The 24,916-nt window shown below is 35.3% G+C and overlaps 1 protein-coding gene across 5 annotated transcripts; it reads right to left on the bottom strand.

Annotated features, from left to right (window-relative positions):
- Positions 1-1,401: 1,401 nt before the first annotated feature.
- Positions 1,402-14,158, bottom strand: LOC105045522 (uncharacterized). 5 transcript variants are annotated; one of them, XM_019850476.3, is made up of 12 exons: positions 14,037-14,052; positions 13,646-13,744; positions 12,373-12,497; positions 10,709-10,869; positions 8,866-9,867; positions 7,487-8,648; positions 7,053-7,357; positions 5,870-5,976; positions 4,726-4,879; positions 3,668-3,820; positions 2,195-2,377; positions 1,402-1,982 (listed from the first exon to the last, which is right to left on the bottom strand). In XM_019850476.3, the coding sequence occupies exons 4-11, from the start codon at positions 10,793-10,795 to the stop codon at positions 2,240-2,242; spliced, it is 3,108 nt and encodes a 1,035-aa protein (XP_019706035.1). In that variant the 5' UTR covers positions 10,796-10,869; positions 12,373-12,497; positions 13,646-13,744; positions 14,037-14,052; the 3' UTR covers positions 1,402-1,982; positions 2,195-2,239. The 5 variants fall into 5 exon arrangements, 4 of the variants coding, with proteins under 4 accessions (XP_019706035.1, XP_010922134.2, XP_019706037.1 ...); XM_010923832.4 differs by lacking the exon at positions 10,709-10,869 and having other exon boundaries at positions 12,373-12,516; positions 14,037-14,158; XM_019850478.3 differs by lacking the exons at positions 10,709-10,869; positions 14,037-14,052 and having other exon boundaries at positions 1,403-1,982; positions 8,866-9,836.
- Between the last annotated feature and the right edge of the window lie 10,758 nt (positions 14,159-24,916).

Below are 24,916 nucleotides of genomic sequence, written 5' to 3'. Positions count from 1 at the left end.
GATAGAGGGACTGAATCATACGTTAACTACATCTAGAGATTCATTTCAGTTCTACTGGATTACCACTACATACTGATAGGTGTTACTGATGGATTATTAGAGCTCACTAGGATCATTCTGGATCGACAATCCTTGCTGAGTTAAAGTAGAATTGTTCTGACCCATTGAAAAAAGTTTCAATAATACAATGATAGAGATCATTGTATATCTCACTATCAGATAGAATTGAATCTATAGGGTCACACAACAAAAGAATTAGATCTGAAATAAGTAATTGAGCTTATGAAATGTCAATTGGGTTTAAAAAAATTCATTGGGTTCATGATAACCTTGCTAGCATATGGTTGGACATAATTCCTCTTTCTATTGGGATTACTTATTTGATAAGATAATTCTAACTTAATTACCTACTAATAACCTAAATAAATAAGATTCATAAGATTTCAATTTTTGGATGTCTAAGGTTATGGATCATATTAATTAAGGGTGCAAGTCCTTAATTAATTCTCTTGATAGTTATTTTTGGACGCCATCTTGATTTGATCAAGTTGGACGTGTCTATTGATTGGAGGGCTTTTAGTTCTCTTATGGAACGTCTCTTGGATGTGTTTTGGGGTGTCTAATTATGGATGCAAGAGCTCCAATTGTTAGCACCTAAAGGATCTTCTAAAATAAATTGGATAAATTAAATTAATAAAAAATCCAATGCAAATAGGACTTGTATTATATGATTGAATAAGACTCAATCCTTGTGCCTATTTAAAGAGACCTCCCTTAAGGTCTCTAGAGCATCCAAACCAGTAGCCCCTCACGTCCACAGGCTTTCCCCACGCCCTCTCTTCCTCTCCCTTTCTCTTCTCTTAGACGTTCTACATGCCCATCCCTTGGGACGTGAGTCCCAAAAAGTTCTACGCCCAAAGTATTGGGCGTCCCACAATTTGCTGGTTGCTGGTGTTTTGTAACAGTACAAAGCAAAGAGAAACTCTAAAGAAAAGGAGAAGAAGAAAATCAAGGAGAAAGATTAAGCGTTGATTACAATCCAAACTTCGTTCAGATTCAACAAGCTGAATTTTGAAGAACCAAAATTTAGATTAAAGAAGACTGTTCCAGACTGATCCCGAGTGGATACTCGTAGAGACCAGATGCTTGTGCGACTACGAAAGAACCTCTTTTCCTACAGATCCAGATTTGAAGAAAAGAATTGCGAAACAGATATATGATTTGATTACAATCTAAATTTCAACATATATCAATTTCAGCATATGAGATAGATATATGTAGTTTTATATTTTCATGCATACATAATTCAAATTAAAAATATTTTAATCTTATTTTTTACTGTAGTATTTAAAAAATAAAATTTTTGAAATACATATACATGTACCAAACTCTGAGTTCCAACAGTTTCTGCCATTGCAAGATCTAGGGAAAATCAAATGTGTACCACCAACCTTATCTCGTATGCAGAGAGATTATTTTGTGTTTCAAACCCACGCCAAAACTCACCCTCCGAAAGGCACATGCAAATAAGTTTAAAAAGACAACCACTTATATTGCAGAATATAAACTATAATATGTTAAAGGACTCTTATAATCCGGTGCTTCTCAAGTTGATCAGATCTGTTCAAGACTGCTAATTCTCTAGCTTTTTGTGTCTTCTTTTTCTTTACAAGGTAACCCATGCCCCAGCAGTTATTGCAGAGCTTTTAAAAATGTAAGGCTCTAGAAGATGATGGTTATCCAGGTCAGTTAACAGCCTCTTCCTTATTAGATCTCCAAAATTACCAGCATACCGTCTTTTTCTTCAGACACCAGTATTGATAAGAAGCGTATCTTCCATTTTCTGTTTTTTTTTTAACTGTGGTCTTGTGTTCCATCCTGTTTCTGCTTGACCAATGAACCTTCTAGTCTGGAACATTGAACCCACATCCTTTGATGAAAGTTCCTGATTGTCCCTTGGGTTGTATTTGTTTTTTCTCAACCTGAAAATATGACCACGTGAACATTTCAGGCTCGTGCAAAAATGATCATGAGCAAGACTAGATACAGTGCAATAACCATAACCGATAGCCTCATTAACAGACTTTGGGAATCCACACTAGTAAGAACAAGAAGCTGGGAAAGAAAAGTTGGATTAAATTTTCAAGTTATAAAGTAGCTTCAACATTGTATTAGTTAATAAATAGACCATTACTTTGCGAAGGCATGGAGCTCATCTTTATCTAATATGCCCTGATGATCATATTTCTTGACTCATATCTGCAGATTGATCTTGAGGAAATTTTGGCATTTTAATTTTGTGCAATGGAGCATAACGGTCTTTCTTGAAAGGAAGCAGCTTGCCAGAAAACAAACTGTTAACGATCCAGCTGGCTGGCTGCAAGAAGCACCCAAAATGAAACTATTAAAATAAAATACTAAAAAGTATGAGAGAAAATGCGGCAACCAACATATAATAAATATACATGCCAAGCACAAGAATAACTGCATTATCAGGTGAAGCTAATATCGGAAAAGTACTATTACAAACTGTTTTCATATACATATTTTTTGCAGCCCTTCATTCTTTCATGAAGTTCATTAAAATATCAAAAACATCAAAACAAATACCCAAGTGAACAAATTTAAAGTGGATTGAAAAATAAGAGACCGGTTCTTCCCTTCACCAAAAACAGTAGGGTTTGATAGTATTTAAGGTTTTAAATTTGACTGGGAGAAGGTGATATGTAGGGCAAGAAGAAGGTCCGGAAAAAGTTGACATCTTTATAAGAGAAACTTTTACCAAGTACATGGAGAACTCCAGTCCTTGTAATCAGCCACAAGCTCTTCAAAAAAATTCTCTAAAAAATAACTTGCAGAAGATGGAAGAGGCACCTAATATAGTAGAAGCTAGCCACAGCATATACAGGTGATGCAAAGCACGCTCTAATGTATTCCTTTTTCCTCTTTCTTTTCTCCTTATTTTAATAAAATTATCAGTTTCCTTAACTTTTAACAGATGTTACTAAAAGACCCATCTGCTTGAGATTGAAAACCCAAAGATAATATAAGTTTTCTTGTGATTTGCTCATTCAGTTATGGGGCTTCTATGATGAAAGGGAAAGCAAAGACAACCTCATTAAGGCAATGATTGTATAAAACACACGAGGAATTGTGGGACCAGGGGGCCTAACTGTGCCCTTCTGTTGCCTCCTCTTCCAAGTGGACCATCAGTAATTTGGGAGATCACATCGATAAGATAACTGTGCAAGTGTACAGGATACAGGTACTTAAGATGGCTGACAATCAAGAGTGGAGTTATAGGTTGAATCCATAAAAGTCCAATTCAGATTATGAAGAACCACATTAGCTAATAAGGATGTGTATCTGCATAAGTTTTTTGAGATGCTGTTCTACCATATGGGATCATGTCCTTTCCCCTCCACGTAATAAGTTGCATCCTGTTAACCATACATAACTAAGAAATATCTATTCCAGGCAGCCAAGGTTAAATTGTATGTATCAGGTTATCTGCCAGAATTAACGTTAAGGCCAACTTAGATATTATGAATCTTGCGACCACTGTCATGCAATAGATGATAGCTGTTTGACGTTATAAAACGCACATTATGCAACTTAGTTATTTTTATGATATTCAAGTAAATCTATGATGAGAAATGATAGTTACCACTGTCTGTAGATTGTTCTCTGAAGCACAGTGCTTCAGGTGACGTGAAACACTTGCTCCATTCTCAACAAGAATAGCCCCCAGCTTATTCTTCTCATCCTTTAGGCTCTGGACCAGTCGCTGTAGAGATTTAAACACTCGCCCACCTCCATGCTGCAATATGAGAAGATATTAAATGCATAGAAATAAAGATGAAAGAAAGGAAATGATAGGAAGACCAAGTAATATTAGAAAATAAACTAAAACATTGGAAACTAGAGCCGCATTTTGACATCTGTAAATAATGGAACAGAAAATGACCTTTTTAATTGTATAACAAAAAGCATGCTTCCTTTTGTTGTCTGTTGGTTGCTTTAAAGGGGGAGACCTGAGATTTTTGGAAGGGAAAAGAGATAGAAGTGCTTCGGAAAGCTTGATAGGGTGTTTGGGGAAAAGAAGTGGTGATCATTGGTGTGAGGGAACCTCTATGATAGGCTCTTAATATTTTTGCTTCTTTCTTTTTCTTGATGCGTTCATACGACCTTGGCACACAGTTGATCCTTCAAATGCTATAAAATAATATATAAAATATTATAAAATTACTAAAAAAAATGTCTATGGCCATATGCATACACAAGATGGGACGTGTATATTATTCCTGCATGGTGTGGGAAAACATACATTCAAAATTTATGCACAATCATGAGCAACCATGTGCATGACATAAGCAATATGGATGCTATTACTTGAAAATTTTGTTAAAACGTGCAGCTTGTTGCAATTGCTGTTCTTGAATTTTGGAATCTTGGTGAAACTGGGAATGTCATCTATCTGCTTGGGTTGCCAAAACTCTGGGTTTTGTTGTGACATGTTTTCTTACTAAGCATGGTCAAAATTCAGTAACTTCAGATAAGAGATACATGTGACATGAAATGTACAAATAAAAATAGGGTCATGGATTCAGGAAAAATGAGATGCATCAAACTAATAAGATAACAAAGAGGTAAAGCAACAAAATTCTCAAATAAAGTAATTGTTTCAGGCACTTTCAGCTACCAGTATATTTGATTGAAAGTCACCTTTATAATTTTCGAAAATTTGGTACAGAAACTGACTTTGCCGTAAAGCATGATTCCTACTCGGTCAAAGATTAAGGAATGGTCATCAAAGCAAAGTGGCTCTCCAATTCTTAAGCCTTCCCCTGCAGGGAGTTGAGCTGGTCGAGTCATGTACCTAGTGAAGGAAGAGAATGATGAGAAGCATAAGTATAAAGAAGGCAAATCATTTCTATAAAAGAGGAATAACAGGATCAAAGGCTAAATACTTAGCACTGCCTTTTTAGTGTTGAACTTAACATGTATGGAGCACAGTCAGCTGCATGAATAAATGATAAGGTCAAATAGCACAGGCAAAAGCAGGGGGGGAGATGAATTAAGAGCTCACAATTTATTTGACATTTTTCAACTATTGATTTTTAAAGAAGATCAGATGCATGAAAACTAAAGAACCAGTAAAAAATGGCTAGCATAAAATATCTTAAAATGAGGTAAAAGATAGGAAGTTTATTCCAATTATTAGGTTAGTGCATAAGTCCATATTGCACAAGTGTCAGCATTAGCTTGTTATGTGAGAAATAATCAGCACATCTGAGAGTTCCATATATCTTAGCAATTGTAACCAAGCACATGCTTTAAAACCTACAACAGATGTAGGGGGCAAAAATTTATCTTGATAATCTAAATCTTGCTAAAAACTCTGATGATTATACAAAAAGGTTGTAGTTGAGATTTTGCTAATTGATCAGCCACCTGCTAATGGTTAGTACTTGATAATTTATATAATTATCATCATCAAACATTATGGTTATCATTTTGATTAATCATTATTAGGATGATGTACTGACAAAAAAATCCATTCTCGCCCATTTCCATCGGGCTTATAATTTATAAATGATAGATCATTAGTTGCCTAGGGTCATCTCTCTATGAGCCATGATCTCAAGTTCCTTGGATCCTTAGTCACAAGTCCCATCACAGCCTACCTAGGTCTTATATTCTCCTTCTTAAACCCTGCAAAATTTGTGAGAGTACCAAAGTAATTAGTTGATTTCCTTTGCCTCTTCTTCCAAAATATGGAGACAGGGTGTTTTAAGGTTAAAAGCTCAAAGGGCTGTTAGAAAGACACAAATACAAAGTGTTACAGCAGAGAATATTCAAAACTTACTTCCCTGGTGACAAAACAGAGCCATCTTGAACTGAATCAACAAGCCAGCTAGCATTGAGTGTCCAGGTATTAATTGCACAACCATATAAGAACTTAGTTGTTTGTACCTGTGTAAGCATGCATGACAGGAATCAGCATGCAATGATAAGGGAAGATCTTTTAGATACATCAATTTGTTCTTGCGGGTCTAGATAACTGTAATTACAGCAAGATCAGGAATGATATCCAACATGAAATTGAACAAGCTCATTCCAGAACAGGAATTCCCAAGAAAGAAAAGGGGTGAATACGGTGCAATGCATGGTAGTTCTTTTTATCTGCCCATGCACAAAAGCTACCACAATTAACAGTCACCATGTTAGATCTCACATGACCTCAATGCCAACAGGGAGCATTTGAGTTGTACCATGACTTATTGTTTAATTGGTTAACATAATCTAAACTGTAGTCCATATACGTTATATTCCGTTATGAAAACAAAGAAGACAAAGGTGAAAATAAGGCTTGTTCTCATTCAATGCAAAGTGAGTACAAGATCTATATGTCTGTGATCCCTCAAAGGCATTTAAATTCATTGATGCACACACATTGCCTACCATTTTGATACCAAACTAAAGGTACTTCAAGTAACAGAGGCATGAAGATGCTTCCGTACCCAAATTTTATTTTTTAAAATATCTAACAAATAAATGTAGTACTACCATGCTATCCATCATAACAATCGGCTGCTTGCACAGATGTTCTACTCGGAAATATATGGATATTTTGAAATGAAAATCATATAAAAAATAGTGGATATTTGATTAAGGATATAGCAACCCCACAATTTAACCTCACTAAATTTTTTGCTGCTAATGCAACTTTTAAATTCCAATTACAAGGTATGTCATCTTATTTCACAGTAAGCACAATATTGTAATCAAGAGATACATCTGGCAGAAGTTTTATGGGATCTGAGTTTGGAATGAATTTCTGGGCTTTCTTAAACTTTAGCCAAGAAAAGTTAGCACAATTTTCAGCAGGATAAATCAAATGTTCTCAATTTGATGTTTCATATGTATGATATATTATTGTCATATTTTCATCAGGATCATGCAAACAGTTCAAAAATCTCAACCACGTTGGTGGTACTATTGCATCATGATCAAAGCCAGTAATTATGACAAACGGGAAAGGGTCAAACCTTCTTCGGAGATAGTATGATGGGAAGCTTCCAGCATGCAGGATCTACCTTCCATTTCCCTCTTAAATCTGGTGAACATGCTGGTATATTTGAAAGGACATAACCTCCATATTTTCTGATCAGCGCCTCAAGTTCCTTTCTCTTCTGACTTGAAAATCCAGTCAGCAAAAATTCCAGACCAAGAAAGATCATTTCTTTTCCGTCTACCTCATCACAACTTGTCCGATGATTATAACTCCTTTTAGTTCCAGACTTGTGCTGTGACGTGGAGTTTTTAGCTCTTTTACTGGTTCGACAGTGTGAGCCTACAAAAGTTTAAAGTTTCAGGATTTTGATGCAGACAAAATGGCATTTCTGTCCGCATGTTTTGTCACTGAAAGTTACATAGACAATGAATCAAATGGATAAATACAAGAAACAAATCTAGGACTTACTGTTAAGCCCATAACTAGATTGTAGCCTTGCACTGATCTTGGGTGAGTCAATATTATGTTTAGCTTCCAAAAAATGAACTTGCTTATTCTCGAGCACCTGTTTATTTGGAGGACATAAGCGCAAACTTCTTTGCAAAGGTACATGTGATGTGGAGTTGGTTTGATCCTTATGTATAACTTCGCTCATCAATACTTTGGATTTGCATTTCCTCATCTTTAATGCTGAAAATCCTCTTAGACTCCCTTCTTCACCATCACTAATTAAGGTTATATTACAAGCCTGAAGGCGATGCTTCTTATTCAGTACAAAAGGTGAGGATCCCTTCTTGTGCTCATGACACAGAATCCCAAAGGCATTGTGCTGGGCCTCCAGAAGGGGAAAAGGTTCATCAACACTATCTTGAACCTTACTTCCAAAACTATTGCTATTTTTTGGGCGATCCACATGCACATTTTTGTCTGTGCACTTCAAAGGAACACTACAATCATCTTTATTAGGCAGAAAATGATGGGTGTTTCTTTCATTATGAAATGAATCCTTAATCTTTCCACCCATGTTAAGGGATGAAACTGAATCATAGTGGAAAACCATCTTCTTTGATGTGTTCAGGATAGGCATTACCATGCTGTAAGGTTTGAGTGAGGAAACCTGCTTGCAACTTGGCATGCCAAAATCTTTAGCATGCTTCTTAGGAAGATCACATTCTTCTGCCTGAGCGAATCGCCTTGGGGATAAAGTCTCCAGAAAATTTGGTTCTGTTGGTTTTCCATTCGAAATTTGCTCCTCAACATCTGCCTTAGAACTCATGAACTTTTCATCATCCTCTTCATTCTTCTTCTGATTGGAATCATAAATAATAAAGGCATCATCTGAAGAAATACTGCATGGTACAACAGAACAAAGAGGATCTACAGATGATAAGCCAGAAGATCTCATAAGCTCTCCATAAGCACTTGCATTTTCCTGACAAGCAAATCTTGGTATGTTAGTACATGGAGTGCTTGAAGATCCAATTATCTCTGGTTCGGCTCCCATTCTCTGCTCTATCGGGTGATCGTCAATGATGTCCATGGATTCTGAGATGAAGCTAGTCTCCCCATCAAACAAATCTTTTATGTTTTTCCTGTTACTTGCATCCCCCTGTATATTAACTTTGCCGACCTTCAAAAGAATAAAGTAAAAATAACAGTAGTCATACAAAATGAAGTAAGGCAAGACATTCTTTAGATATATAACATTTTCAATCTCTCGATTCTATTTAGTGCTTAGAAAATTTTACATAACATATATAACATATTTCACTGGCACAATTTAGCTTTTTCTTTTTTTTTTTTTTGAAGAGAGCCCTTTGGCTTGCAGAAAAACATTTAGGCCTTACCTTAAGAATTATTTGATCTTCTTCCAGACCCATCTGCTTTGCAGGTAAAGCATCTGTATTCTGGACTTCTTGTACTTGAGCTATAGATTGGTTTTTCAAACATGAAGTGTTGGAATCAGAATATAGACATACAGAGGGCCTTGCTTGCTGCACAGAGAGAGGTTTCAATGGCAAATTCTTTGATGTAATAGCAATAGCACCACATGTTTGAGCAACAGTTTCAGGGGTCTCCACTTCTTGAGCCTTGAGTTTCTTGCTTTGTCTTTCTTCCTTATCACAACAAAGACTCTCAGAGACATGTGTATTTTGTTCCCATGGATAGCTGGATTGTAGAATCCTATGCTCTGAACTGCAAAAGTTGTCAGGATATTTCTTTCCACCAGGTGAATTATAAGAAGAATTAACAAAGTGGGAAATTGACAGACCAACATCTTCAAATGCATCTGCCATAAAGCTTTCATCCAAGTCACAAAGTTCATCCGTCTCATCAATTTCATCACTTGAGGTAGGACCATCCTCTATGTCCAAGCAGCATTGATTCCGCGCGTGTTTCACACGAACAGCAATTTCCAGAATAGTTTTGGCTTCCAAAAGTTCAGATTGGCAGCTACTAGACACCATTTCTGAAATGACCATTGCTTCCGAGGCAGCAACAGAAAGCTCAACTGCATCATTTACGTCTGCATTTCTGAGATTGCAAGTTTCGAGCTTTCGTTGAAATCTCTTCTGATTATTCCGCTCAGTTTTGCTGAGTGGTTCTCTGATGGGTTTGATGGACATCCTTGGTTTGCAGCCTACTGGCAACATATCATGTGTTGGGGCTCCATCCTCCATGAGATGCTGACAGATTTTTTCATTCTGGATGCCTGGTGTTTCTGGATCAGGATTACTGGATGAACCATCATTATTTTCACGCCTTTCTGTTTCAGGTATATCATTAAGTTGACTTGAGAAGGGCTGTGAAACACCAACTGAGGAAAGATGCAGATGAAAATGTAATGCCTATTGAAAGGAGAATAAAAAACAAAGAAAAAGGACAAAAAGAAATAGATGTTAGGATCAACTGATTACATTGGTCATAACAATAATAAAAAGGTTAGAGAAACACAAAAATAGGCTCAATAAGATTCATGCTATATATGCTAGTAATGCAATGATCTCAAAATGATTTTTTAATCAAAAGAAATTACAGAATTTTTGGAGAGAGTGAACCACAAGAACAAATAATCAGATGGTTAATTTGCGTGCAGATACAGGTTCTATTTATTCTAGTTCATCTTATCACAGTAAACCAGTATAAGTTTAGTTCATATAGGCATAACCAAGAACTGTTGTACAAAACAGGAATTATCCAACACTGCCAAAAAATCAAGATACACGATTAAATTTATATATATTGTATGTGCGTGAATAATACAGAAGCTGAAACATTCGGAACAAAACAGGCTAACTAAAGCATAAATCCATGGCATATCCATAACATATAATGCAAGAGTGTTAAGTGTTAAAAAACTTGTTTGAGTGCCTAGAATATAGGAAAACATGCAGAGAAATTCCTCATTACTCATAAGCATATCCCAAAAGGGAAACATATCAAACAAGCCAAAAAGGAATTCTAGAGAAAGGATTAGAAGAATAGTTTAAAACTTCTATGTTACATAAGAATCTCAAATACTTAAACAAGATATAGAGGTCATGTACAAAAAAACCTCCTGATTTCATTAGCACATATCCACTATGTCCATATTCTTGCAGTAGCATTCATTTGCAGTTCTGTACTAACGCATAATGACAGTGTTCATATTTGGTAAGTATATTTTTGACAACAAAAAGGAAATCTTACAGTAGTTAAGGAATAAAAAGTAGGAAACTTCAAACAAGGGGCTATCTGTCCTGTCCTATGGGCATGTTCCTGCAGTAGCACAATCATATGCAGTTCTGCACTGATGCATAATGATGCTATGCCTTATCATTCCTTCGAAGTATTGCTGGTTTCTTTGTGTTCTGCATGCAAATGAGTTTGTGTTTTGATAGGTAAATATGATCATTGATATAAAATAAAAAAAAGCTTATAACAGCTAAAGGCAAAGGTAGGAAATTGCAAACAAGAGGCTATCTATCATATTCTTCTTTCTTGTATATCATCCACAATCAGGTTGGCAGCTCTTAAGGTAATAACAACACCTTTTGCCATATCTCTAGATTCATTTTAATAAAAAAGTGCATGTTGCCATAATAACCCTTTTCCTTGAACAATGTCGCATGAGGGAATAAATCATCTTCCACTATTATACATTACTCTGGAAATGGGCAAATGCTTGCAAGCACACTTCAATGTTCTCCTAAGAAAACAATCATCAACTGCATTCTAGGTCTAACCAAAAAGACCCACAAAGCATCCAACTGACATGTTGTTATCATCTCAGACTACCGCACCATTACATGTAAATCCTGGATTCCCAATAAAAAGCTGTCATTACCATATAAATTTAAAATCTAGAATTCCAGATTAAGCAGAAATCACATGTTCTTGTTATACAGAATTGATGACTAATGGTGGTTTGGGATTCTCATAAAAAACGCGGTTCCATCCAAATGTTGTTAATATTCTGCAGCTTCCGCTTGAATGTGAAAGAAAACAATCACGGCTGGTTCTTCCATAAATAATTTCATTTAAAATAGGCCTTTAGTAAATATTCTCAGCATTGAACATGGGGCATCAAGTGCCCTTTCAAAATCAAGACTTCTCCTTGCTTGAATTCTAAGCTGAAATTGACTGACTGGAAAGATTTTGTTATATATTTCTTCGGTCTTGCATATAAGTCTGACTTGATGACTTTATCTTTTGAACAAATATCTCCTTTTCATCTATGATTTGCTGCACTATCGATAAATTATCGATGTTGTTTAGGTAATTTCCTTTTCTTTTTCTTCTGAGGATGGGTTAGGGACAGCAGTGCCCTAACCCATGTTCATTAAGGTAATGGAAATATAGGTCTCTGACACAGTACAAACACACAATCCAGGTAGCCTGAGAGGTTCCAGGGTGTTTTAAGGTACTTTAATTATTCTTTTTTTTTTTTTTGTAGTTTCTTTTATGATAAGTGATCTATAAATAAAAAGGAGATAACTGTAAAAGAAGTTGCATCATGGAATGTCCCAGAAAATACACTGTAGAGAGGGGGAAAGCGATGTTTTCCTAACAAGACTAATACTCAATATGAGATGTTCCTCTAGCACAATTTTTGAAACAGAAATGATGAGATTTCTCTTCTTCTTTTCAAGTGGTTTAAATAATGAATTTCAGGGCAAATTAAACTCACAGTATAATGCCATGGTATATTTATAACGGGAATAAAGCATTTTGTGATTTATTATATGTTCATTCACAACCATTGCAAAGAAATTCAGTGGTGAAAACTGAATCATTTAAGCATAAAAAAAATATGTTTGTCAAAATTGCAAACACATTACTGACAACTGGGAATGATAGTTATAGAGATTTACATTTCCAGAAGATGGTGTGCTTCCAGCAGGTGTCTCATCATCACCAGATAAATGTAAATGGCAACCACTAAATCCGACGCGGTCCCTGAAAAATTGACCACACTGTCCACTGCATATAGCTTGATCTTCAAGAGGTACCACATTCTGAATGTTATTATAATAAGCACAATAAATAAATAAGCAAGGAAACATATGCTAATAATCTTCATAACTGGTGTGAAACACATAGCGGAAACTTTGTTTCTATTCATCAGGCAACACACTATGGGATTCTATGAAGCAAACTTATCTGCAAGTGGTAATATATGCAAAGAACAGTTCAGAAAAGCTCAAGTAACATGAAAATATATATTAAAGACTAGGAGATGGTCTTATTATATCCAGTACTAGATTATTATGGTGAGTTTTTTTGAATTATAAAGGGGAAAAACTTCCTTTGGGCATTCTGTGCCGATTGTTTCATTTAAAAAAAGGCAAAAAAACTGTGACTCTTCATTAAAAGTTGATTCTTATACTAGTATTGTTTTGTTGATATGATGATAATAAAGCAATTTAATCAGGCAAAGGAAAAGGTAGCTATGACTTTCATTGACAGGATTTGTTTTGAGAATAGAAAATATGAAATGGCATAGACTCACTGTTTGTGAGCCTACCAAGGAAGTGAAGGGGGGTTGTGGTTGTTTGTAAAGAATCATAGATAAAACAACGAAAGTCTCTCTACTTTGGAGTTTGGACAGACAGTAGCAGCTTGGAGACCAAAAAAATGAACTTCATTGGCAGGCTGTTACAAGAAAAGTTATTAAGACGAAGATTTCTGTGAACTGAGTGTGAAGACTTAAAGAGGGAATTTATTCCCCATTGAGATAAAAAAAATGTCCTTTATTTTGGTCTATGGCATCAAGATTCAAACAAGTCCATGAGGCCCCATTGAACATTTCGTATGTCACGATGCGGTCCTATTAAAATCATGGATTGAAAGCAGTATGCAGAATGCGACTGACAAAATGCACTTGTGGAATACTGGTTCTCCATCTAGGCTCAGTTTCATTTACATAGAAAATACTAGCATGGTTGCTGATTAATAAAATAACTAAAAGGGTAAGCTCCTAAAAGTTATGTGGCCATCTACATGCTCAACACTGACAAACAGGGAGGAAACCATAAGTCACATTGCGCACATAAAAATTCAGATTGCATTTTGAGTTCAGCAGCTAGATTTTTCTCAAATAACACTCTTATACTATATATCACTAACTGGCATTAAATCACGCACCTTGCAGACCAGAGGACAAGCACCCTGTTCATCTTTATCGCAGTCACCAAACATAGGTAGCTGATGCGGCTGAAGCCATGGTGGGAGCCAAGCTATATCCTGAAATCATCAGATCGTAAGCTCGAATATTAGATCCAAATGCATAAACTTTCTCTTCAACAAATCTCAAATGATCATAAAAAACGTGAAAAATCTAAAAGAAGCCCATAACTTATGTAATCCCTGCGATTTGAGCATCACTCAAAGCATCAATCGCTGTGGAAATGTACAGAAATACTGCTACGGGGATTCAGTCAGAACAGGTGATGATTGAAGAAATCTTGCATGGATTCTTGGTGGAATAAGCGTGTCGTTTGGATTTTAGGAAGCAATGAGAAGGAAAGAAGCTCACCTCTGAGAACTGGGGGGAGTGATAGCCAGAGCCCGCCATCGCCATGGGATCGTTGGTGGAGGAGGAGGCGCGTCCAAAGCTTTTTGCCGCGAAAAGAGGAGCGCGGTGGCGGGAATGAGGCTTTGGCGTTTCGGCGAGTTTTCGCGGAGTGGGGTAAAGGGTTTTGAAGGTGGACCTGACTGTTCCCGAAATTGCAAGAATACCAGACTTGACCTCGGACCTGACCCAAATTCTTGGGATTGTGGATCCTGAAAATTGTCCAATGATGTATTGGGTTGGATTTGGGTCCGAGCCCAAATTATTACTTGGTCGATGTGAACTTACCCTAACATTGACAACTTGAAATAAATCCTTAAGTTCTGTTTATATATTCATGCTGAGGATCTATTTGGATGATTAGATCAAAAATCTCATAAAATTCATGAATTAAACCAATATAATTAAGAAAAATAAATTTAAATTTATTTCAATAATATTTAGAAGTCTGTTAGTCAGTTGGTTCACTAACAAAATTAGTCATGGATACTTATAGATATGATCTAATCCAATCTGTATAAGCATATTTCTAACTAATTATATTGACCTAATCAATGATCTAATAAGATTTTCATCCTACCAATCGAAATAGGTTCTGATTGGGTTAAAAATCTCATAGGAATCGGATTTGACCTATCCAACATATATCTTCTAAACTATGCATATATATTATATCCAATATTATAGAATATGATGTCTAACTTAGCTTATGCCTATTTGGCTTTTTCTAGTTCATTACCGTATGATGGGGAAAAAAAACTAGTGAGATTATTTTTTTTCTTTCCATAGAATTTAGACAGTTTCATTTTAAAAAATTTATGTGAATAACGTGAAATGGGCCTTATCTGACTTATATTCTGATAAATCCTATTGGATTGCAAAGAATTTTATTAACAAGTCCCTAAAAGATCACTTAAAATATTATTCTTTTTAAGTTAGACAAAATAACTCATGCCACTCTAATACTCTCTTTTATATAATCACTTATAGCACAACTTTCTCAAGATGATCAGTTTATGGAATGAATACCTTTTATGCCACCTATTATCTAGGAACCTCTTCAAAGCACAAAAATAGAGCTTGTTTTGCCCAAGGAATGGTTTTTGCTATAAAAGATGGAACACGTGCTGAATTAGCCATTGTAATTATTGTTGTTGTTGGTATCATGAATCACATATAAAAAGTTTATTCTCACAAATCTTGATCGCCTCCAGGTAATAGTATCTATATTTTGATAACTTTGTTCTCTCACTTGATAAAAATCTTTTTACCAGTAGCAGAGAATAGCAAACATTTTATTTTATTTTTTTTCTTGCAAGGGTATATTCTCTGCGATGATGCAGCTCCGAACTGATCGTTTGACGATAGAGGATGACTCAACTACCGTTGTCAACTAATTATGGAGACGGAGCGGGAGTTCAGCCTTCAATCCGTTCATACATAATATCTGGCGCGTGTTTACAGATTGCATTTCCGTCGATGTGAGACATATGTACAGAAAGGTAAATAACACCGTAAATTGGATGACCATCTATATTGCCAATCATTCTAGAGTGAATATTTGATCTAATGTATCTATTTTTTCTGATTCTTTGGACTGTATTCATACTCATTTTGTATAAATATTTTATTTTATCAAAAAAAATATTTTTAAGAAATAAAATTTTTTTCTTAAACATAAATTAAAATAAAAATTATATTTATAAAAAATAAATTGAAAAAATAAAGAGATAACAATATCCCGACTGAAGATTCAATTCATTGTATTTCTCATTTTGCCGCTTGCTATGTTCCATGTACTCGGGCTTACGGTGACAATAATATCAAAATAATGGAATACGGATAATGTTGGGCTGGATCAAGGTACAGCATGCGCAATGTGTTGAAGAGTCTAGGCCCTCCCACCAGAAAAGGTCTTGGTCCAATGACTGTGATTGTTAAAGAATTGGGATGTGGACAAGCCCATTAACACGCCTTAAATCAACCAAACGACCAAAGAATGGGTGCGGAAATTCTTTATACACTGCATACAGTGCAGAAAAAATACATTATTTTACTTAATTAAATAATATAATTATTATTTTTTAATATATATTTAATATTTATAATTTTATTTTTTTATTTAAAATTTTAAATGATAAAAATATTTTTTTTTCTGAAAAAATTATGACATCCTGTGTTAATATTATGATATCTTGTATTAAAATTATGATTTTGTAGACATAATATAATAATTTTTTCATAAGATATCATAATTTTGGTTGAGATATTTTCATTATTTAAAAATTTTATAAATTTTTCAATGATAAAAATACTCTTCCGTCTTTATGACATCCTGTTAAAAAATTATGACATCCTATGCAAAAAATCATAATTTTGATACTGGATGTCATAATTTTTTCAGAATGAGAGAGATATTTTCATCATTTAAAATTTTAAATAAAAAAATAAAACTACGAGTATTAAATATATATTAAAAAATAATAACTACGTGGTCCAATCAAGTGGGATAGTGTATTTTTTCTGCACCGCATGCGGTGTATAAAGAATTTTTCATGCTACAAATGCTTAGAGCCCGGGTGCGTGTTCAAAGCTCTTCATTGTTCGTCATGGATCCGTGGCCCATCAAATGGTTAGATTTTTTTTTTTTTTTTTTTGAAAAAGCATCCAACATGATCAAAATATGGAGTGAATGTAAGATCACATGAGAACAAGTCCAAACAACAATATCGATATACTTAGTCACATAAGATATCATCCAGTTAGTTGCACTATTCTTTTAAAAATGCATCTGATCATACTACAGGAGTAACAATAAGTCTCCGAGCATCAATCAGCAAGGGATGATGGTTCTGAGAGCTCGGACCTAGAAGACAATCAAAAGATCACCGTCTTAGAATCCCTTTCCGAAATCAGTCTATTCGCATGTAAGATAGAGATAACATACATTAGTCTCCGGCTTAGCCTGGGGAACCAATGAGTCAAAGAGTAAGAAACCACCAGCTATGATAAAGGAGTGACCTTATATCTGACAAATCCAGCTCCACCATGTTGTTAGAAAATCAAATTTAGAAGCTGGCATGGATCCGGATCCAATGCCCCACATGTTAGCATCCAATGACTAAGATGATGCTTGCTAGATCACATCTGATCTGGCAACCATCCGATACGCGTTAAATTCTTAGCTATTTTTCTACTCATTTTGATTTCATTTATTAATTTATATTTGTGAAGTCTCGAACGAGTACTAAGCTACTGAGCACACCGCAAAACTCGCTGTTCTCGCAAGCATGCGTGGATACCAAAGTGGGGGCAAAAGCTAGGGTCTCGAGTTAGGGTGAGATCATCCACAGCAAAAGTATTGTAACTCAAAAACGACAATCCTAACTTCCCAGCCCTACAGCCATAACCAATCAAAGATATAAAGGCCATAAGAAAGAAGCCAATTGGGATGATCTCCGAAAAAAAAAAAGAAGGAAGCCAATTGGGATATCTTTCACTGTCTTAGCTAATTTTAGTTGCCCCATCAATCATTTAACAAACATCACGAGCATATAGTATCAAAAAGAGCTCACTCATGATTATGTCGGATAACCAATTTATTCCAAAAGTTTAAGTTGATGAGGAATGAGTTGACAACATATGCTAGGTTTAATCAATTAATCTCAAAAGCTTAAGCTAAAATGGTTACTCAATATGATGTTAGAGATTAGATTTGTAGAACATCACAAGTTCAAATACCTACTACGCTAGTTGTCTAATTAATGATCTCGATTATTGTTTTAACTTATTTTAGTCATTATTGTTCCTCCATGTGCATGATTTTTGAAGTTGATAATTGCCTACCAGCTTAAATTTCTGGGGTCTAGCTAATAGTTATTAAATAGGACTATTTCATGATTATGTTCCACATATGTCTTATTATGATGTAGAAGGGAGGGCATCATTAGTTGCATATTCGTTGTGAGTCAGTGAGATTCTGACTTGTATAAAAAAAAATCATCTTTTTCATATGAGGCATCTTTTGAAGAAAAAAATGGTAAGACCCATAGATCAGAACAGATGATACTTCATAAACCAAGCCATGAACTCCTACAGTAAGAGTGGTGTGTAGTATGCCTTATAACCAATTAGCCACAACCTAAATCATGTTATCGACCTTCTCAATTCCCAAGAAATTAAAATTCATCTATATATAATCCGCTCTTTTTTTTTTGAAAAAAAAAAGGGACCAAATCCATGATATAATCCCAGTCACCCTCTCTGGCCAAAGATCATAATAAGTGTCTTGTCTTTGAGCTATGCTACTAATTAAACTAGTCATGAGCCATGATAGAGCTGTCTTCCCCCGTATAGAATAGAGAGGGGCCCATCACCAGAATCCGCCGTTTGAGTATCGTAGAAGTCTTAACATATAGCAAAGATTGCCTCGGATCCATGCATATTATCAATTCTTATTCTTCTCTTACGATCGCAAGCATGGCTGCCCGGGCCAACAATCAGCTCAAGGGTACGAGGCCACAGCTAATCCTATCTGCACACCGTTGCACTTCTTTGAGACTCTTCAATTGACCCAAGGATTTAAACTAATATTGCTGAACTCGGGCATCATGTATCAAAAATAACAAAGAGATTTGACATAAGCCGTAAAATATTTTCAACTTTTGAGTGCAATTTGTCAAGGGCTATTTGCTTCCGAAGCCATCACCGAATCTCTTAGGTTGCGTTCGGTTCGTAATTAAAATTGAAATGAATTAAAATAACAATCAGAATGATCATATTTTTTGATATATTTAGTTTATAACTAAAATTAAAATAAAAATTAAAATAATATTTAAATACTGAGAAAGAATCAGGATCAAGTTTTGAAAGATTAAGATATTCATACTCTCTCTCGAAAATTAAAATAAGAATACATTTTTTTTTCAACCAAATAGTTAAAGTGTGAATTACTTATTCCTATTCTAATTCCGCAGCCCAACTCCTCCCGACTAAACATGTTCTTGAAGTAATCTTTTTTCTCCCACATCCATCGTTATCTTTCAGTTGCGGCTAACATGAGGATACGTACCTCAGCAATGCATCAAAAGTCAGTTCTCCATTCAACCTGCAAACCAAAATTCATACTCTTTCAGCCTTGTGATCCCACCATGTCATTGTCTATTACTCAATAAAGAGGAAATGCGGTGATTCAGTGGAAAAGAAGATTGACCATGGCAAGCTCCTTAGGCTATACATGCAAAGGCAGCTGGTAACATGGGCTTGAATGGAGACAATGAAACAAACCTAACCAGGTCTAGAATTCCCATACATTTTTGCTAATATTTAAAGATAGATATTTGCTCAAATGTGAGGTGGGATGATTCTAGATCCTTTTTGGTGTATTTCTGCACTGCGAAGAGCTATGTATGCTCGGATCGCCGCTATATCGCCCATCTCAAAAACAGAATTCTCGGTCTTTCTATGCTACGTGTTTGGCATCCGTGTAAGACACTCTCCATTTTAAGATGTGTGAACTCTCCGTTTTCGAACCAAGTGACACATTGATGATCCGGGTATTCATAGCTCTCTGCTGTACAAAAGATGGACCGCAGAGGTGCTGCCAGAAGTGAGATAATAATGACCAGCCAAATGGCTAATGATTTTTGAAAAATCCATTCAAAAAAAACTAGGTGAAGGAAGGATTTGAATGTATAACTTGTATCAAAAGCCTCCTCTTTTGCTTAGTGGAATCAAAGATTTCAAGGCAAGGATAGACGTATGCTTGAAAAATTAAAGATGCGTTCGGTTATATTTTTTAATTTTTAATTTTTAAAAAATATTTTTATTTTTTTAATTTTTATTATTAAATAAAAATAAAAAATAAAAAATATATTTGATAATTACGTTGTTATAAAGCAAAAAGCAACATTTTAGGATGACAGGTGAAGAGCTCAACAAAAGAGAAAGATTCGAGAAGAGAGAGAGAAAGAGGTGGGGAGGTGAAGAGCTCGACAAGGAGAAGAGTTTGGGCTTTTTACTTTTTTATTTAACGTTTTAGACGTGGGGAAGCAAAAAAAACAGAAAAGTAAGTTTTGGAAAGCAAAAAAAAATTTACTTTGTATATAAAATAATTATTTTGATTATTTTGATTTTGATTTTTTGCTTTTTATGGTGTTACCAAACATTGCTTTTTGATTTTTATTTTTTAAAAATTAAAAAGTAAAAAAAATATTTTTTTAATGACTAATCAAATGTACTCTAAGTTGCATGCCAAATAGACCATGTGGCTTGACCATTGATGGGCACTATTGCAACACTGCTTGAGCTTCCTTCGATGATCTAATTGGAAAGAAAGAAGTTTTTTCTTAATCCGTTTATGTCGAATCTGGTAGAAGAAAATTAGATGAAGATGAAGAATTACAAAAATAGGATGTAAGTCCAATTTTTTATCGTTGATTGATTTAAAATCGAGGCACGCAATCTTTAGTTATAATGGTGAGGTTCGTCCTTGCACAATTTAGATCGGATTTTTTTTTTTAATTCTAATATATTTTTTTATCTAAAATAGATATAATTAGTGAAAATAAATTTAAAAAAATTAAAATTTTTTATAAAGTAGATCTTGACTTTTACATCAATTCTATCTCTTTTATTTCATCAAATTCTTCAAGCATTGGGAGATAAGTCCGGTTAGAGTTTTATTCAAAAAAAAAATTTTTGATTTAATTTATCCGTTTTGGCCTGTAAACGATGGAACTCGAGCTTAATTGCCGGAGGTGCCATTTTTTAAAGGACGTGCTCTCATATTTTAGATTTAAATATATATATATATTTTTTTTTTAAAAAATTATCTAAATTAGATATCATGGTCAAATTATAGCTTCAGAAGTTTGACATGCGACTCAGTTTTTTAATATGATGGATCCTATTCTTGGATCCTGTCTAGCTCTGTTTACGATAGCCAAAATATTTTATATCAAATCTAGAGATCCTCTTAATTTACTGGGGCCTCTCTGGTAGTGGTTGCGAGACAAACCAAACACATGGCTCAGCTCCATCTCTATCTCTATGGCTGACGAGCATACAAAATTATCCTCAACCAGCTGAGTTCAATGTAGCTTGGGATTGGCTACTTCCTCTATTCCAAGCATCAGTTTGCAATTGGGGGAAAAAAAACTTCCATTGCCACTTTTATGTGCTTTTTTTATCTTTTTTTTTTTTTAAATGATGCAACGCTTTTATGTGCAAGAAACATTCATAGGCAATTCTCTCCTTGCATGAATTCAGGTCACACCATGCCTCGTTTCATTCTCACATTGAAATGTGGAGCAAATTCTTTCTCCATTTGCTCGAAAAAAACAGAACTCATCTCACACCAAACTTGGTCGTTGGATGACGGTTCATCAAAATAAAGGCTTGATTAGGTGTTATATAATAATATTTTATATGCTTAATTGGGTGTTCGGATGAATGATCATGTAAACAGTTGTACATGATCGTTTTTGGGACCTAGCTTTTTCATAATCAGATATGCGGTGGATTCCTTGACTGTTTGCTCCACAGATAACTTATATCACACCAAGCATGGTGGTTACTTGTTGGATGAAACGTTCATCAAGATGCGTGATCGTTAGGTGTTTCGGTCATGATACTCACCAATACATGTTCTTAATTAAGCATTTACATGAACGATCATACAAATACTGGGACATGCACAGTTTTTTTGGCACCACAGCAAGTGCTATGATTCAGTTGTTACTTGTTTCATGGAACCAATGGGTAGGCTGTCGGTTGGTGGATTTGGAGCACCTTTGGAATAAAAATTTTTGCTGGACTTTCAAAACATCTGGTCTCCAACCGGCGGACGGTGGTGCTTATGTCAAGCTTGGCCAAGTTATGTTTGTTGCCTTGCCGGGCTTTAGAAAATGAGAAGCCGACACGTTGATAATGCCATATGCAAGTTTCAAAACCATTCAGTCCTGATTACATTACACACTTACTTTACCTTAATGCCCTTCTAATCCTGGTATCAGGTGATGCATTTAAATTCTCATTTGTGTGAAACAATCCGCTTTAATGAATAGTGACTAATATAAATCACATTTTATTAGGGCTGCAAACAAAGAACCTGGCACCGAGTCAAACTCGGTGATGAATGAGTTAGGTAGCCAAAGTAAAACCAGTTGAATCTTTGGGTTGGATCAGTGTTCTAGATTTTTATACTCACCCAACCCAAATCTATATAAACTGCTTGATTTATTGTGCATATATATATATATATATATACACACGCACGTGCTTGCATGCACTCACCAACCCAAATCTATATAAATTGCTTGTTGGTTTATTATGCATATATATATATATATATATATATATAGAGAGAGAGAGAGAGAGAGAGAGAAATCGGATCGGATACTATATCATATATCAATATATTTATATTCATATTTATTTGGTTTGACGAATATAGATATATATACGAATATTAATCGAATACAAAAATATATATGCATATAGATTTAAATTGGATACTAAAAATATAGATATAAATATAAATATAAATAGGATAACTAAATTTTATGAGCATAGAATCAAAGATATTATTAAGTAGATTTAAGTAAAATTAATAGCATATTAATATAGTTATGTATATATTATTTAAAATTTTTAAATGATATATAAAATTAAATAAGATAATAAATAAAATCAGTTATTTCGATATGGATCGGATAATTACCCATCTATATTCATATTTATTTTTTCTTTTGTGGATATGGATTTAGATATGGATTTTAGTTGGATGTTTAAATCTTTATCCATATCTGATAGATTCGAATATGGACGGATATTATTTGGTTAACTTTCACCCTTTTATATATATATATATATATATATATATGTGTGTGTGTGTGTGTAAGTTTTATTTGTACATCTTTTATTTGTAAAAATAAAAAATAATAATATATTAAAATATATTTGGGAATTTATATTTAAGTGTATATTTTTAATTTTTAATCTATTATATGATCAACCATCAAGTTTATTTATGATTTAATATTTTTAGCATGGATTTAATATTTCATTAATAAACTTCTCAAAGTATAGATTGTTTAGCATGATTAACTGTCATATTTGATATTTGAGGGATACCCAGATCCAACTCTCATCTGACTTGTTTCAGGTACATCTTTAACTATCCAAACCAAGACTATGTCTGTACCAAAAAAAAAACAAGAGTATGTCACATCATCCAACCGGTAGCTCATGGATCAAATACTAGACTCGAATCTCGACCACCCTGGGTCTGGGTTAGTAAAACCCAAACCCCCGGATCGCATGGCACCCCCATAATTTTGTGATCCGTATTTAAAACAATCCGCTTGGATTATTCCAAGTCTTCTTAAGGAGGACGTAAGTACTTATCAAATAATACTTCTACTTGGGTGAAGTTCCACATGTTGCATGCGTGGGATCAGCCATTGGCGTCGTAGTCCTTCCCGGGTACATTGCTTACATTTATTGCACGTCATTAATGCATACTGACAAAAAAGCATCCACACAAGAAGCATCTAATCAAATAAAGCAACAATCTGTGACAAATTTAAATCATTCATTAAATATTTTTAAATAGCAATATTTTTTTTAAAAAAATAAAGATCAAGAACATCGTAAATTCATCAATACATAAATTATAATTTCTATATATTATACAGCTAAATGCCTTAGTTATTTGAAACTCAACTTAAATTTGAACGGGGGAGATTTAGTTTCTTTCTGATACATAGTTTTTGATTTGTGCTGTCATGCATGGAAGCCTAACACCCCTCACCTAAATATTATACTAACTCATCACAAATATAATTTGATAAATTAAAATTTAAATACATTGTGTAACTAGATACTTCAGTTACTTGAAAGCCAACTTGTTGGGATATACCGACTGATCTCTTTTATGCCGACTCATCTTCGAGCTTACCTGACCGACGTTCGACTCTACCGAACGCACCGATCGATCACTGCCGGCACTGTCCGACCGAAAGTATGTCGGTCGGGCAGATCCATTCTGTTCCTGACTAGCCGAACGGTGAAGTCCGACTCTACCGACCGCACCGACCGACGACTGCCGGTATTGTCCGATCGAAGGTATGTCGGTCGGGCAGATCCATTCTGTTCCCGACTAGCCGAACGGTGGAGCCTGACTCTACCGACTCATTATCAGGCGGGGGGGTGACCGATGTCCGACTCCCGCAATGCGTCAGACCAGCCAACGGTGTCCCCGGGTCTTCACCCGACGTCTCGCAACCAAATACCGACGTATGGTCGGTCGGCTCTCCCAAACGTCGTACGACTGCTGTGGGTCGTTGTCCTGATAAGGACGTGCGGCATAGCCGCCCTGGGGCATTGTCCTGCCAAGGACATAGATTAATCCTAGTGATTTGACAGCCCACGGTGACTTGATAGTCCGCGGTGACTCTGACAGCCTCCGAAGATTTGACAACTCCCCCAATTATCTGCGCCATTAATGGCGGCACCACGCCGCGCTCTACTATAAAACGGAGAAGGCAACAGTACTGCGAGGAGGTTCTTTTGAAGCCCCTGGACTCTCTCTCTCTCCTGTTGAATCCTCCTGATTCTTTTCTATTGTTGCCTAGTCTTCCCTCTAACTTGATCGTCGGAGGGTCCCTGTCGGAGATATCTCCGATCAGTGTGGATCTCTTTTGCAGGTGCTCGTTCCCGACGATCAGGCGACAAGGAGATTGGCCACAACACAACTTAAATTTGAACGAGAGAGGTTAGGTTTCTTCTTGGTACATTATTTGTACTACCATATAGAAAAACCTAACATCCTTCACTCAAAT

The sequence above is a fragment of the Elaeis guineensis genome, chromosome 5 (genome assembly GCF_000442705.2).
Source record: "Elaeis guineensis isolate ETL-2024a chromosome 5, EG11, whole genome shotgun sequence".
Taxonomy (NCBI): Eukaryota; Viridiplantae; Streptophyta; class Magnoliopsida; order Arecales; family Arecaceae; genus Elaeis; species Elaeis guineensis.
This window is presented reverse-complemented; position numbering and strand designations above follow the sequence as displayed.

Coding starts and splice junctions, on each gene's coding strand:
- LOC105045522 (XM_010923832.4), bottom strand. CDS start 14,081: ATGGCGATGGCGGGCTCTGGCTATCACTCCCCCCAGTTCTCAGAG. Junction 9,868..12,372: donor GCACACCATCTTCTGGAAAT/GTAAATCTCTAT, acceptor TCCTTTCAATAG/GCATTACATTTTCATCTGCA. Junction 7,358..7,486: donor ATCTAGTTATGGGCTTAACA/GTAAGTCCTAGA, acceptor AAACTTTTGTAG/GCTCACACTGTCGAACCAGT.